This window comes from Crocodylus siamensis, chromosome 6 (genome assembly GCF_052110815.1).
Source record: "Crocodylus siamensis isolate JL-2025a chromosome 6, ASM5211081v1, whole genome shotgun sequence".
NCBI lineage: Eukaryota > Metazoa > Chordata > Crocodylia > Crocodylidae > Crocodylus > Crocodylus siamensis.
The window spans coordinates 2,198,762-2,214,117 of record NC_143400.1 but is presented as its reverse complement, the minus strand read 5'-3'; the positions used below and the strand labels follow the sequence as shown (position 1 = coordinate 2,214,117).

Here is a 15,356-nt window from a genome sequence, read left to right as displayed (position 1 = left end):
GTGAGCTAAAAACCAGGATGGTACACAGAGGCGAGCAGAGACAGGCTCTGCCTTGCTCCGTGCTCCTTTGGGATCACCTCCAAATCCCCCCACGTTTTAGAACGACAGCAAATGCCCACCTGTTTTGCAAACCTGCTGGAAACAGGGTTTATGCAGTGTAAATGGTACAACCCTCAGGTTGAAAGCAACTTCTCCAGTCAGGGGCAAGGTTCGTGTAGCAAAGTTACTCCAGATTCCACAGTGGACAAATAAATTTGGAAGCATTGAATTATGGGATGAATAAATTCGGGCTGAGAAGGTAGGTCCCTTTGGAAATCCCACCTGGGCACAGGGGCCTGTGGTAGTCTTAAGAGAAATTGCAGGTAGCTAAATCAGTAGTAGGCCTAGGTTACGGAGAGCCATTGTCCTCGAAAACAACAGCACAGCTTTCCAGCTCCCCTGAGAGGAGCGGGGCTTTAAATCTTGGTCTGGAAGGTGTGTGGCAGGACACTCTGGAGCTGTCTTTTACTCCTCCCGTGAAAAGGTCGTCCCCAAATGTTCTGCTCCTCTGCTTGATTTCCTGCTAATCTTCAGCCTTCATTCTTTGTTTTGCAGATCTTTGGGTGGTAATTTGCAGTGTGATCTTTTTTCTCTCCCCCCTGGAAAGTGCAGTTCAAAAATCCCAGGTTGTTCTTAGGGAAAAGCTTGTGTCTGTCCCTGCTTAAGGAAGAAGGCCTCTATCCCTGCTCTGCCATCCACTGAGGAAGCTGAGCCTTGCGTGTAACTTGAGCAAGATTAGCAGCAAATGTTTGAGGATTGCGAGAGTAGATCAGGCGGATTTGTCCGTCCGGTACACTTCCTGCTGAGCTGCATCAGTGGTTTGTTTTCAGACAAGGTCATCCCTCCTGTTGCTTAGAAGGGAAGCCTTTTCCCTGCATTTTTTGCATTCCTTTATGCTAACAAGAGTTACCTTGCAAGCCTTTTTTCTGTGTACATTAACCCTCAGTTTTTGTCCTCTGTGGATCCCCTGCATTAAAAAGAGATCGCTCTGTACATGAGATTTCATGCTCAGCTGCACCTGTTGTGGAGATAACTGTTGCTCAAAGGAGGGTTTTCTGTTGAAGGCCAGCAGCCAGATACTAGTCCCCAGCCCAGCCCTGCTCCCCTGTACCAAGCACTTGTGCTAAACCTGCTTTTGTTATAAATAAGATTCCCCAAATGTGGGTTTTTCAGCACTTGGGCACATACACAAATTCCACCCCCATACCCCCTTGGGAGTCATACATGTTTTTCCTTTCCCCAAGGGTAGTAAAGCCGTTTGCGTCCATATGAAGTTGGAAGAGGAGAGCATATTGCTCTTGACCTATTTGGGTATAACGAGAAAAAACAATTCTAAACGATTTAGCCTAACTAATAAATCATCCCAGGTATCAGTGGCAGTTGTATCTACTGTAGAAAATAGGTTTGTCTTTTGTCACAAGCATTACCCCCCAAGTTTGACCGACTCTAATGTGCAGCTTTTGTAGAGCTTCAAGATTTTTTTCTAACTTTTTTTTATTATTTAGAAGTCAATGGCCAGAGTAGACATGCTGTTTTCGCTTAGAATACATTGTTGGCTCCTATCTGTTTATAGGGAACAGGAGTTAAAATTTTAAAATGAAAGAGGTTTTAAAATTAAAGAGAGGAGAAATTAAAATGCCGGAGCTGTCCACATAGCAAGCTCTCCAGAGCAAGATGATTTAGAGCAAGGGCTTTCTTCCGTCTGCCACGCTTGATATTGTATTACAGGTGTTTAATCCCAATCGTAGTCTAATCGATAATCTACCAGGCCTCATGTGGCTGTGTAAAGGCAGTGCTGGTGATTAAACACCTGTTCAGCCTCAGTTCAACAACAACCACAAAGACGTTCAAGAAGAAGAAGGATAAATCTAAAATAGTTTGGATAAATATGACACTCAGTATTTTACTGACACTGCTTGGCAGTGAAACGACTTAAGTGTATGCTGTATTTTTAGCTTTTACATATAATGCGTATGTTGCTTTTACTAGTACTACCACTATTAATTTCCGTTAAAAAAAACCTTGCTAAACATGTTAGACTTTATTCAGGGACAGTGTTTAGAAAGACGTCATTTGCTGAGTTGCAGAGTTTTCTGCCTTCTTAGGAAAAAGAATTGCAGAAAACTTGCCATGGTTTTGCAAAAGGACACACCTCATTTTTACGGACTTATGTTGGCGCGAGTTGTAGTTTCATTTTCTCTGCTGCTGTTAGATGAGAGTTCATCCTTCCATCATTGTGTCGACTCGAGGGGGCAGCTGGCTCACGGCACCGGGTTATGTCACAGCTCTGATTGTGATATCACAAATGTATCACTAGCTTTAACATTCAGCCTTCTGCTGTGATAGTGCTGGAGTCTCTGCTGGACACAGTTCCTGGTAGAGAAAATAGGCAGAAACAATAGGGAAGCAAGAGGATGGGTACACAGTTAATTCAGGATTTCCCCACAGTCAGTGTGCTCAACAAATGTGTTAGCCACTTTACGAGCTTGGCTTCTTTGCTATGTAACCAGAGCGAGTGTAAATGGTGAGCTGTCTTAAATGCATATGGCAGAGCCTCATCCCTTTGTAACAACTGATACTCACACCTTGTAAATCATAGTCCAGTCACCTTGGCTTGCAGAGACATTTGTCTCCAGGTTTCAAATATGGGGATTGTTTTCCACTTTGTTTCTGATAAAACCCCAAATGAGCGGAAAAATAGCAACACGCCTTGTTGAGCCTTCAGGCCCAAGAGCAGAGAACAGGTCAGCCCCAAACTGAACCAAGTCTCGTTGCCTCTCTGTGATGTAGGAGTTTTAACATCCATTTTATGAAAATTGAAAATCAAGATAGGTAGTGCTAGGAGGGTTCAGGGCATGTGGCTCCCTGTCCCATACCCGGTTACCCAGTATTTGCATAGCAGTGTTATATTTAACGAGTCTGCCTTTATTCTTCCACAGACCTGTGCACTGATGAAGTCACTAACTTTGCCAGAATGAGTTTTGCATAGAGTGTGAGCACCTGTTAATACCAGGCACAGAGTCTTTTCTGTCAAAGCTTCAATACTTTGCTTCTGGTAGCCGTTGTCCCTTTCTGCTGTAACCACGATGAGTTTTATTACACAGATACTACCATTGTACAGCCGTGACACTTCCAGATACATTCTTCCCTCTGAACCTCCTGCAGACCAGACTAGCTGAAGGCAGAGTCAAAATACCCTGTGCATACCTGCCCAAATTGCCTCCTGCTTCTTTCTGCTGAGAATTATTGCAGTGAAGGTGTTTGCAGCATTATAGCAACAGGAGCTCACGATCCTGTTTGGAGCCAACAGGGAAATTCAGATAACCTCTCAGGGCCCAGTTGGCAGGCACTTCCTGGGGGGAGGTGAATGGCGCTGGTTTTGCAAAGCTGTGCCAATGGGGATGTCCTTTCTTTCCCTAGGAGGATGGAAGGCCTTCCATAACGGAGGTCGTCAAGTGAATTCACAAGGCCGCAGTAGGTTGTCAAACAGGTGCCTAGTCATCAGTCGTCCCGGGAGGATGGCGTTGCTGCTGATTGCAGCCTGCCCCCCTGCACTTCCCCACACTGCAGCCTGAGCTAAGTTTTCTTGGGCTGTACCTGCCCTGTGCAGAGATCCTGTGTCAGAGTGATGCTGGTTTTGGTTCCATTTTGAAACACGGGGTTTTCTGTTTTCCAGGTTGTGTGTAGCTTATAAAGAGGGTAAACCTCCCCGGTAATCATACGCGACATACTCTCCCTAAGTCCCTCTGAACTGCGTCCCTCTGCTTGTGCCTTACAGGGTATATTTTTTCCCTTACATCTTTCTCCCGTCCGATGGGCTTTGTCTCAGGCAATGGGGTTTCCATTATTTGTCTTGCGAGGCTGATCTTAAACATTCAAAGAGTTTCTTTGCTTTGTGAAGCCGCCATTTTTAAATTAGCCCCAAGCTGATGAAAGACATTGATTCATGCACTCCGGGGTGGATTTCGCCTTTGTCTGGAAACCCAGTTGATGGCAAAGCCGGAGACTCACCAGTGCCCTCCATCCTCTGAAGGAGGACGCTGCCTAAGCCTAACACCTAACTGTCCGTGCTGCAGGAGAAGGTAGCAACCCCCCGGCAGGGGCAGCATTCCTTTCTTACCCCAGAGGCGGCAACTGATTTACCCCATGAAGGAGAGCAGGTCTAGGGCTCAACCACTAGCATCTAGGTGGTCCTGCGTTTGCTCAGACAACTGAAGGAAGGGGAGTCTTTCACATTACTTGGACTCACAGTGTCTTGTGAGGCTTTTTCATCCTGAAAACGTTGTGCTTACCCTCCGTGCACAATTTAGCCTAGATTAATTTAGACAGCGACAGCATTTCATTGAGAATCGTAGCTGGCTGATACTTGGCCACCTGCGCTGGGCTTTGGTTTTCAGCTAGCATCATGTCTCGGGGCATGGAGAATGAGCCCTTCAGGTGCCTTGCATTGAGCCTCTGCTTTCAGGCCCATTTATTCTGTAGCAGGGAAGGCAGCTGTTTTAGGTACAGAGAGAGGTAAGGGGATCATGCAGGTATTTTACTTGTTTCAGTGTTTGACTTTCTCTTCCCTGCTGTGTGCCCAGGTGGGTGCCAACCTCCTTCGGTGGCTGGTTGAAGTTGATTCGTAAGGGTTCTTGTTTTGCAAAATGGCACGGGCCATTGCATTTCAGGGAGAGGAGGGGTAACGATTAGGTGAGCCTAATCCTGGTATAAAGAGGCCTCTTGTTAAACAAACTGGAATGGCTTGGGGACTTGGGATCATGGTGAGAGCAAAGAGGTAATGAGGTTTACTCTTTAGGATGCTGGAGTTCAACCATGGCTGCCAGTAGGAGCGCCGGTAGCAGTGGTGGCCAGCTTAGGACCCTTCCCGTGTCCAGGTGGTGAGGGGGCTGCCTCTGTTTTCCAAGGCGGACCCCACAACGGTCGTCCATCCCTTTGCGATCAGGTGCAGCCATGTGCTGCCCATGGGGCTGCGTCTCATATCCATTGAGAAGCAGCAGCAGGTGGGGATCTTTTGGCTCTCGTCCTGAGCAGTGTTTATGTCTCGTAGGCGGGTCTGGGCCGTCTCTGGCACTGGCTAAGAGACACCGTACCTCTGGGCATGCCACCACAGCTACCATCCGTAGTGGTGCACGTAACTATTTCAAGCCCAGGCCTCTGGAGCTCACTCTCTCAGCAGGTTTCAGTTCATCTTCGGTATTTAGCATCTGCCTTCTGTCCTTTGCCCCATGACTAGATGGGTGTTGACCCAGGCATGCTGCAGTGCCCATAGGGTTGGTGACTGGCTGGTCAATCCCTGTTCTCACTGGATCATAGAATGTAACATTTGTCATGCTGTGATGATCAAGGGCATCGCTAGCATTGGAGGAGGCACTGTTTTACTGCTTGTTTCACTGAAATAAACCCATTGTAAACCCTTACACAGCAGGCCCCTCTTCCCTTTAGGGCTAGTCTCTCCTGGACCTGTTGCTGCTGGACACACTATATGCTTCCATGCCCAAGGCTGGCAGTATTGGCACATGGGGACAGCAGGGAGATCCATAGGATGTTCTGGGGGAGGGGTGTTGCCTCCAGGTCCATTTCCAAGGTGTGCTTTCCCCAGCAAAGGGTGTTGACACCATGACGAGCAACGGGTCGGCATTGTCTTTAATGAGAAGGGAGTAATAGGGGTTCAGCTGCAACCTTCTCTGGGCAGGGGCTGTGCCTGCCTCTGTGTAGAGCCTGTATGCATGTCAGGCCCTTTGGCGATTCCAGTAGCAGAGCAGACAGCAGGGAAGGATCCCTGTGAGGCAAACCTGCTGCAGTAGCTTTTCAATTGGTCTTTGAGGTCTGAAGATGCTTAGAGTCACCTCTACCAGTCATGCTGCTCCCCATGTAGAGCTGAGGCCTGTTAGGGACAGGTTCAAAGCAGACTCTCCCACAAAGATTTCCCATTAGTGTGGTGCCACCTACAACTGTGTTTCAGGGTTGTTGGTTGCAGCCATGTTGGTCTAAAGACACAGGCAGGCAAGGTTCTTTGGGTAAATATTTTTTATTAAAACAACTAAATAGTTGGAAAAAAAATGCACTTTGGAAGCTTTCAGGCACAAACGCCCCTTGCAAAGAGCTGTTTGAGCCATCATCTGAAATCAGGAGCACTGCCGTAGGAGATTAGTCTCCTATTTCCAATTTGGCAAGGTGGGAGTTTGTGCCTGAAATCTTGCAAATGACTTTTTTTCCAATTATGTAGTTGGTCTAATAAAAGATACCACATCCACCCAGACAACCTTGTCTGGCTACTACTGTAGCATTTGAGGGGAGAATTAACCCTGCAGTGGGCGCTTTCAACACTCAGGTGAATTTCCAGCTCTTCATCCTACTCCAAATCATCATTCTAAACCAAGGATTTAGATGCAATAAATATCTATCAGAAGACAGAAGAGATGGAAGATGGGAGTGAGACTAAGAAAGTGAAAATCCTTGGGGTTAAGGACAGGGCAAGCGGTACAGAAACTCTGGAGAAGATGCGAGGTTGAAGACGGTTCCCCATATCCCAAACCCCATGATTCTAAAACCAGATATGACAGGGAAAATCTGAGGGAATTTCAGGTTTTTGTCTGATCTTCTGAGCTCAGTTAAGTGTGAACGTGGGGAAAAGAGCAGGAAACAGCAGTGCTTATGCTTTGAGATGCGTCTCGCCAAATTGGAAATAGGAGACTGATCTCCTAAGGCAGCATTCTTGGTTTCAGATGAGGGCTCAAACAGCTGTTTTTTGCAAGGAACAAGCATAGGTAATTTTAGATTAAGTCAAGGATTTTTTTTAATTGTCATTAGTACACGTGTTTTATAGATGCTTAGAAACTGCCTGGTAGAGCTACATGTTTTCTCAATGCACGATCTGCTGATCTGATGTACTAATTGGGGTGGAGAGCAGGAATATGGGGTTTTGGTGATCACTTAAGTATAGTTTTATCTTCCGGAGGGCAAAATGCCATCTTGTGTACTGACTTAACCACCAGGCTGGGGTTCTTCTTTAAAACCCATGTGAATTTTAGAATTTAAATGGTCTTTATTTGACTGGGGACATCAGTCTAGGGCCCAGTCTGGTTTGGTTGTTTATGGTGTCATCTTGAGTAGAGTCTCTCTCCATCTTCTGGGTTATTTCTGGATGGTAGTTAAATTACAAGGTAGATATGTGGGTGTTTCTTAAATAAGTCAAACAGATTACCAGATGTCAGGGGTCCAGTTTAGGGGTCTAGAAGCGGGATATCTGGGATTAGTGCTAGCTCTCACTGTAGGAAACCCAGCATGCCTGGCGGCTTGAGTGTGACAGGCAGTTTCACGGTAGGGGGAATATCAACGTGGACGTTTGCTTTGCAGGGAGGATGGAGAGCTGGAAGAGGGGGAGCTGGAGGACGATGGAGGCGAAGAGGTGCAGGATGTGGCTGAGCCACGCGAGAGGGGGCGGAAGGAGAAGTCGGAGAAGCACCACAGCGACTCGGACGACGAGAAGGCTCATCGGCGCATGAAGCGCAAGCGAAGGAAGGAGCGCGAGAAAGAGAAGAGGCGAGCTAAGAAGAAAAGGAAATCCAAGCACAAGGTGGGTCCCGTGATGGGCTGGTGGCAAGCGCACCCACAGTCCTTGTAGCTGCCCCAACCAGAGCAGCACCAGTGAATTCGTCCTGGTGACATTCCTGGTTTGTATGGACTCTTCCACAGGGTTCACAGGTACCTTCTGATTGCAGAGGTTAAAATTCAGAAGAACTGTTGAGATTTTGAAAGCCGATATTTGAGTTACTTTAAAAAAGACTTGCATTTGTGCTGTTCCCAGAAAGCCAGGCTCCTGGCAGGGGAGCTTCAGCTGGGCCAGTCTGGGCTTAAGCTGTGCGTTGTGTCTGCTTTGTAGCGCCATGCATCTTCCAGCGATGATTTCTCCGACTACAGCGAGGACTCTGACTTCAGTCCCGGCGAGAAGGGGCACAGGAAGTATCGGGAGTACAGCCCTCCCTATTCTGTAAGTACCTGCTGGCAGCAGGAAGGAAACCCTGCTCTGTCCTGTGCCGGGCTCAAGGCTTTGGCCACAAGGCCCTGTCTGGCTCCATCTAGAGGTGGATGGCCGGGTTCACCTGTGCCTGGATTTGGTTCATTGCTGAGCCTGCTCTGCCTCTCTGCCCTTTTTTCTTCCCCTGTGTTTTTTTTAAAAAAATCCTAATATCAGGCAGTCTCCTTCTCCCTCATTGGTGAGAGTGAAATAGCCTCTCTCTGATGGAGAAAAGGGACAAGCAGAGGGAAATGAGCCGTGAAATAAGCAAGGGGATAATGGCTGGGTTGCTATTCCATCTGCGCAACAGAGCCTGCTGGCTGAGTTAGGGGCCCAGCACAGAGCCCAGGAGTCCCACCAATTCCCTGTTTAGGGGCTTCATATCCCAGGCTGTTCTCCTCTGCAGGAATTAAGGAAGTGACCCCTGTTTGATGACATCACTGCCCCCTTGTAATAGCCTTGTGCACTCTCCAAGCAGAGGTTGCTGGTCTCTCCATAGAGTGCCAGGTAGCTGGGGAGGCTGCTGGGCACAGTTTGCCTGGCAGGGTGTGAGGAGGCTGCAGGTTGTGGGGGGGAATGTGCTGCAGTAGAGCCTGCTCAGGGATCGTACATTGTGTTCAGCCTGGGAGGGATCATTCTTTAGGCCTGACCCTGTCTCTCTGTCTGTTTTACTTTCTCAAGTCCCACCAGCAGTACCAGTCCTCTCATGGCACTCCCATGCCAAAAAAGAGCTACTCCAAGATGGAGAGCAAGAGTTACAGCATGTATGAGGACTACGAGAACGAGGGCTACGGCGAGTATGAGGGGGAGGAGGACGAGGACATGGGGAAGGAAGATTACGATGACTTCACAAAAGAGCTGAACCAGTACCGGCGGGCAAAGGAGGGGTCGCACAGGGGGCGAGGTACAGCTGCCCACCCAGCGCGCACCCTGTGTCTGCAGCTTGGCTGCTTATCGAGTCTGAGAGTCACCTGCCATGGGGGGTTCCCAATCCTGCAATAAATGGGTGCATTCAGGTGGACCATTGCACCCCAGGGACTGCAAGGGCCTGCTTGCAAGCAGAGAGCTGCAAGGTCTGGGCCTCATCAGTGTTGCAGAGAAAAATCCATTTTTTCACATGAGAAGAGTCAGATCCCACTTCTCTGGCTTACAATTTTAAACGCACATTTTTCCTTCTCTGTTTAGATAGATTTAAAAATACTGATGGGGGTGAAGACAATAAAGTCAAACCTTTATCAGCCAAGACAAGAGAAATCAGCTGGTAATGTAACAGGCCTGATTTCATCTTGTTAAGCTACATTCAGCGTTTCATCTGAAACCCAGTGTGACACCAGTCCAACACAGAGAATGAAACGTGCAGTTACTGCCCTGCCTTCACAATAGCTACTTGGAAGTGTTTATATCTCGGACACTTTAAAGCAAGTGCTGCAGAATGTTAACAAACCCCTGGCTCGCTTAAGCTTACTTAGCGCTGAGAGTTTGTTCTTTCTGGATTTTTTATTAAGCCTCAGCTTTATTACTCAGCACCGCTCCCTGATTTAAAGCACACTGCTTCAGACTCTGTGTCCAAAATAGGGTATCAGATGGGGTTTACAAAGGAGCAAACACCCTTAGCACCAATGGAAGGTGGTGCTAGCTCCAGGGTGCCTGCTTGGTGTTGTTCTCATGTTTTACTGGCTGTGTGTGCTTGCAGGATGTATGCTATTTGAGGAAAGATGGCCAGGAGGACTCGGGTCAGGGCAAGACGTTTTGTTTCTGCTCCATCTGGCCTGTGCTGCGGGGGACAGGGGCGCTTCCCTAGGGATGCTGTGTGGGTGATGATGTTAAAGTGTGTCACACGCTTGCTAATTTTTGTTAATGGGGGCTTATAGACATTGAAGGAAGACAGATGTTGGTTACGGCTGGAGAAAGCCCAAAGCCGAGCAGTGGCATACGTTATACAGTGCATACCCCTCTGTCTAGTAATGAAGCGCAGCAGCAGTCCTTTACCAGAACGGTGTCATTCTCCATTTGGTAGGTGCTTCCATTTAACACGTGCATCGTGTTAGCTGGATAAGCCCCTTTGGATTGATCTCATTAGCAACAACTCAGAGATGAGTTACAATGAGGTTTGCCCTTCTGAAGGGAGCTGACTGTCCTCTGCATGGGGAAGCGAGCCCTGTTGTTCCCAGGCCTCTGCACTGTACCTGCGCCCAAGAAAGCTGCCCAGCCAGGCCCATTCAGTTCAGGTGCAGCTGAAGTGAGATAACGCTGATTTATGTGCTCTTCACAGGCAGCCGAAGCCGGGGCCGAGGCTACAGGGGGCGTGGAGGCAGAGGTGGAATGAGAGGGCGAGGCATGGGCCGAGGAGGCCGGGGAAGAGGGAGAGGTGACCACCCAGAAGAGGAGGAGGAAATGTATGAGGAAGAGATGGAAGTAAGTACCGGAATCAACCTCTTTCGAGCCCGTTGTCCTCTCTTGGGGCTGGCAGAGGCGCGAGGATGTTCCTTTTGGTGCCCCTGACATGTTGAGTGCCTATTCTGTCCTGGCGGGCTGATTGCTCTGTTCCCTCTGAACTGCAGTACGGCGACAACGAGGAGCCTGTCGGTGATGACGAGTATGACGATTACTCCAAAGAGCTGAACCAGTACCGGAGGAGCAAAGAGGGCCGAGGCCGAGGTGGGCTGCTGGGCCGGGGGCCTTTGCGGTGGTTCTGGGGCTCTGTGTCCCAGTCTGTGATCGCAGTGCTGGGTTCCTCCACGAAGCAATGCGAATGTCCATGTGATGTTGTGTTTCAGGTTTAAACCGGGGAAGAGGTCGTGGTCCCAGAGGCAGAGGCGGCAAGGGCATGGGCAGGGGGAGAGGAAGAGGCGGGAGCAGGAGTGGAATGGGGAAAGGCGGCGGGATGAACGAGGATGACGATTACTATGAGGAGGATGCAGGGGTAAGCAGCTTGTCTCGGAGGCAGTGTCACCATGCAAGACATGCTGGGCTTTTCTCTGTAGGTTGGATTCTGATGTTGGGCTCTGTGGGTGCTGCCCAGGGCCTCTCTGCACCCAGAGCAATACGTTAAGTCCACACATGCAAAGACGGGTATTTCTCTACCTGCTGGTGTTGCAGACTGCCTTGGGGCACACTCTGCTGTTGACCATTACCGGAAGGAAAGAGCCCCCCCTTCCATCTCTGCAGCTCTACTGTCTGTAGCTGAGCTGCATAGCCAGCAGACCTGGGGACTCAATTTCCAGCTCTGGTGATGAGGCATGGACCAGAACATAATCTAGCTGGCTTCCCAGGGCTCAGGGGAGGAGAACCAGCAACTGTTGGTCTCACTCCAAAGTAAGAACTGACACACAGCAGGCTGGGGAGCAGATGTGTCGAGGGGGAAGGTAGTATTTGCACATGACCACTTTTCTCCTGTGTCTCTGTTAAGAGGCCAGAGGCTGGTGATCACTCAGTCTTCCATTTGGGCAGACCAGCTTCTGGCCAGCTTGATTTCTCTACCATGCACCTTTCGAGCAGCTTCCCTGCTGGTTTTTGCTGGGGGTAAAAAGTGCAGTCAGGCACTGATTGGTGGATACCATGTAGCAAAAAATACAGAAGGCATAGGAGGGGGAGCCCTAATAGGTGGCTGTCACCCGGTGCTGAGCTGACTTTGCCTTTGGCCAGAAAAGATCCTCCATGAAAGAGGATGCTCTCATAGTCCTTCAGGCATGCTCAAGCCTAGGTTTATTGTCTCTGTTTCACATGGAAATATCAGAATGAGTCTTTCCATGATAACAGTCTCATCTGCGATGAGCATGGGCTTTCCAAATGCCAATGAGTTGATTGATACTCAAGACCAAGGTCAGTTTGTGTACCTAGCTGAGGTACAGAGGCTATTAGCATTGGAGTGTCCCATGCAAGACCCCACAACATTCTTTGAAATACGTTTTGCAAGGAGATTGTTATGTTGTTTTCCACGGCTTCTTGATCTGCTCTTTTGTCTGCATGATTCCAACAGGAAGGAGGCGGTGGTGGGAATTACAGGCGGAACGACCATGACAAATCCCACCAACAGTCGGATAAGAAAGGGAAAGTGATCTGCAAGTACTTTGTGGAAGGCAGGTGTACCTGGGTAAGGGACAGTTCATGTTGGCCTTGCTTGCTATGTTGCTGCTCATAGAGAACCTGAAACGCATGTGAGGCTGTATGAGATGCAGAGTTACGTGGTCCCACCTGAATGGTTCAGCTGTGTGGACCATGTGTGGGCAGGTGATTGCAAACAGGGCTGGGAGAGAGACGTAGGTTTAAATAGTATATGTAGATGGTCCGAGAGGCATGTTCGGGTTTGTTTCAGACCAAAGGGAAGTTGCAGTGGTTTGCAGTCCAGGTGTTCACTGATTTTAGCACAGGAGATACAGTGTTGAAAGCAGGTGTGTAATGATTGCCATGTATGGTAACTGGCAGTGGCATGCTGTGTTCCAACAGGGGGACCATTGCAATTTCAGCCATGACATTGAACTACCAAAGAAGCGGGAACTGTGCAAATTTTACATCACCGGCTACTGTGCGAGGGCTGAGAACTGCCCCTACATGCACGATATCCTTTCCTGGTATTTCTCCGTGTTTCAACAGCTGGGGAGGTCACTGCCTTGTTGGCTGCATTTCTCTGTAGGGTATGGAGTGTCTGGCACGATGGGTCAGAGTGGGCCAATGGAGCCAGTCCCTGCAGCTGATGTTATTTTGCTGCTCTTCGGGGCATGTGAGGAGGGGGGGTGCCTCAGTGTTCCTGAGTTTGTGAGGCCCTAGCCAGCAAGTGTGGAAGGTGTTTGTGTGTGAGGATGTGGAAGCTTTAGCCATCGTGGAGGCTTACAGAGATGAATGCAGGTTCAACTCACAGAAGCTTGGAAAGCAGCTGTGGTCCAGAGTGAATGCAGGGGAGTGTGGTCTCACAGCTGCAAGGATGAGAGAGATGGCAGGGAGTTTTGTAAAGGCAAATGAGGGCTCTTGGGCATTTATGCTTTAGGGTCAATGCCAAAAACACAACAGCACTTAGCCTGATCAGTAAGTGGCCATGGCAAAGCTGTTGACTCAGTATTAGAAGAAAAAAATCTACCTGCCCTTTAAAAGAATTCTGTTTAATTACCCAACGGGATTTATTATCTTTAACACCCAGTACGTGACTTTCCTTGTAAGTTGTTTCACACCACGGGGAACTGCATCAACGGGGACGATTGCATGTTTTCTCATGAGCCGCTCACAGATGAAACGCGGGAGCTTCTGGACAAGGTAAAAGGGAAAATTAGCACAAGCAGTTAAGGGTGGCTGTCTTGTTCTGGTCGACTGCTGCCCTCACAAGATGCTTGCACCCATGAAAGAGGTCTCTAACACTAAGGAAAGAGGATCTGTAAGGGGTTGTATGCGGGGGGCGGTCGTCGTGGGCTGCCTCCTAAGGCAAAGAGCGTTTTCCATGTTGGAGCCAGCCAGCCCATGCCAGTCCCCAAGATGGTGTTCTCTGTGTGCGCTCTGGGCTGGCCCCTTTCCCCAGGCTGTGCCTTGGCCCTGCTTTCACTTCTCTTCTCCCCACAGATGCTGGCAGACGACGCAGAAGCAGGCGCAGAGGACGAGAAGGAAGTGGAAGAGCTGAAGAAGCAAGGCATCAATCCACTCCCCAAGCCCCCACCAGGAGTGGGGCTGCTGCCCACCCCCCCTCGCCCTCCCGGCCCACCAGCCCCCACATCCCCCAATGGCAGGCCGATTCCTGGAGGCCCCCCACCCCCTCCGCCCCCCCCACTCCCGCCGCCCGGCCCGCAGATGCCACCACCACTGCACGAGCCCCTCTCACCCCAGCAGCTCCAGCAGCAGCAGGACATGTACAAGAAGATCCCGTCACTGTTCGAGATTGTGGTGCGGCCCACAGGGCAGCTGGCCGAGAAGCTGGGTGTGAGGTGAGTGCATGCCAGGTGCCTGAGGGGTGATGGTGGCTGGACCTTTATGGAACCAGTCTTTCATAGTTGGTAGGGTCGGAAGGGACCTGGGCAGATCATCAAGTCCAACCCCCTACCATGGCATGAAAAAGGTGTGCGTCTAGCCTCCTCTTAAAGACCCCCAGGGTAGGAGCCAGCACCACTTTGCTTGGAAGTTGGTTCCAGATCATAGCCGCCCTGACAGTGAGCTAGCCGCCCTGACAGTGGCCAGTGTTCATGTGTTTCTCTTTGCTGAGGACCTCTGTCACTGTCCAGGCAGAAACCCAAACCCCCTTGGAAGCAAGGAGGCTCTTCCTGGGCACCGAACAGCACAGTTTCGGGGTAATTTTCAGGATAGCCAGTACAGATTTCTTCTGTTGTTTAGTGTCTCTGAGTCAGTTGGGACCTCCTCTCTCAATGGACCAGCAAACAAGGGGACTGGGAATGCGGCAGCTGGCTCATAGCGTGAGGCTTATAGCTGTCCTTTTGCCAGGGTCACCGATGTCTGGGGTAGTCAGTAGCATGCAGGTTCATCTGTCCTGCCTAGCTGCCCCTGCATTGGGCTCATCACATAAGCACAGTTGAGGCTATCCCCCGCAGGGCCCTGCTCAACCCGGGTTCTTCAGGACGCACCGCTGAGGAGATGGACCAGATCTCAGGTTGTGCCCTGACACTTACCATTTTGTGCGTTCTCTTTCAGGCACCCTGGTCCCCCTCCACCCAGGTTCCCTGGCCCTGGCGGACCCCCAGGGCCTATGCCAGGACCCATGCATCCAGATATGCACCCGGACATGCTTCCGGACATGCATCCTGACATGCTTCCGGACATGCACCCGGACATGCTCCCAGACATGCTCCCGGACGTGCCCATGGGCCCAGGCATGAACCCCGGCCCTCCCATGGGTCCTGGCCCTCCCATGATGCCATATGGCCCAGATGGTTCCCCGCACTCCAGCATGATGCCTCCTGGCCCACCTGCACCAGGCTTCTACGATAACTTCTACCCACCTCCGGATGGCCTGGACATAGACCACGGCATGATGGGTGACCCAGGTATGTGCAATGGCTGTTGGGGGCATCCGGAGCTCCTTTAGTGCGCTGCAGGCTCGGCCTAGCTGAGTGTTTCCTCATGCTTTGGCATAGCCCCAAGTTGGGGACACCTGCAAAGGCAGGGTCACATGCTTCCCTGAGCTATTTGGGGGCACACTTTGGCCAGGTGGTTGCAGGGGTTGAGGGTTGGATGGAGTTTGCACCAGGTAACAGTAATGCAGCAGCTGGTCCTGAGTCTCAAGACTGTCAGCATCGTGTTCCTACATCGGCTGTGGGAATGCCCCAGCACACCGTGATGGTGAGTGTTGGCAGCTCTTTCCCTG

At 50.2% G+C, this 15,356-nt stretch overlaps 1 protein-coding gene across 1 annotated transcript in view; it reads left to right on the top strand.

Annotated features, from left to right (window-relative positions):
* Nucleotides 1-15,356, top strand: part of ZC3H4 (zinc finger CCCH-type containing 4) — a 28,453-nt gene that overhangs the window by 7,600 nt on the left and 5,497 nt on the right. The window contains exons 5-15 of the mRNA XM_090051449.1: nucleotides 7,399-7,618; nucleotides 7,925-8,032; nucleotides 8,741-8,963; nucleotides 10,332-10,474; nucleotides 10,621-10,717; nucleotides 10,837-10,982; nucleotides 12,039-12,152; nucleotides 12,506-12,617; nucleotides 13,197-13,306; nucleotides 13,607-13,965; nucleotides 14,684-15,036. Of these exons, the coding sequence (XP_089907575.1) occupies nucleotides 7,399-7,618; nucleotides 7,925-8,032; nucleotides 8,741-8,963; nucleotides 10,332-10,474; nucleotides 10,621-10,717; nucleotides 10,837-10,982; nucleotides 12,039-12,152; nucleotides 12,506-12,617; nucleotides 13,197-13,306; nucleotides 13,607-13,965; nucleotides 14,684-15,036 (1,985 nt within the window). The remainder of the gene's footprint in view (nucleotides 1-7,398; nucleotides 7,619-7,924; nucleotides 8,033-8,740; nucleotides 8,964-10,331; nucleotides 10,475-10,620; nucleotides 10,718-10,836; nucleotides 10,983-12,038; nucleotides 12,153-12,505; nucleotides 12,618-13,196; nucleotides 13,307-13,606; nucleotides 13,966-14,683; nucleotides 15,037-15,356) is intronic.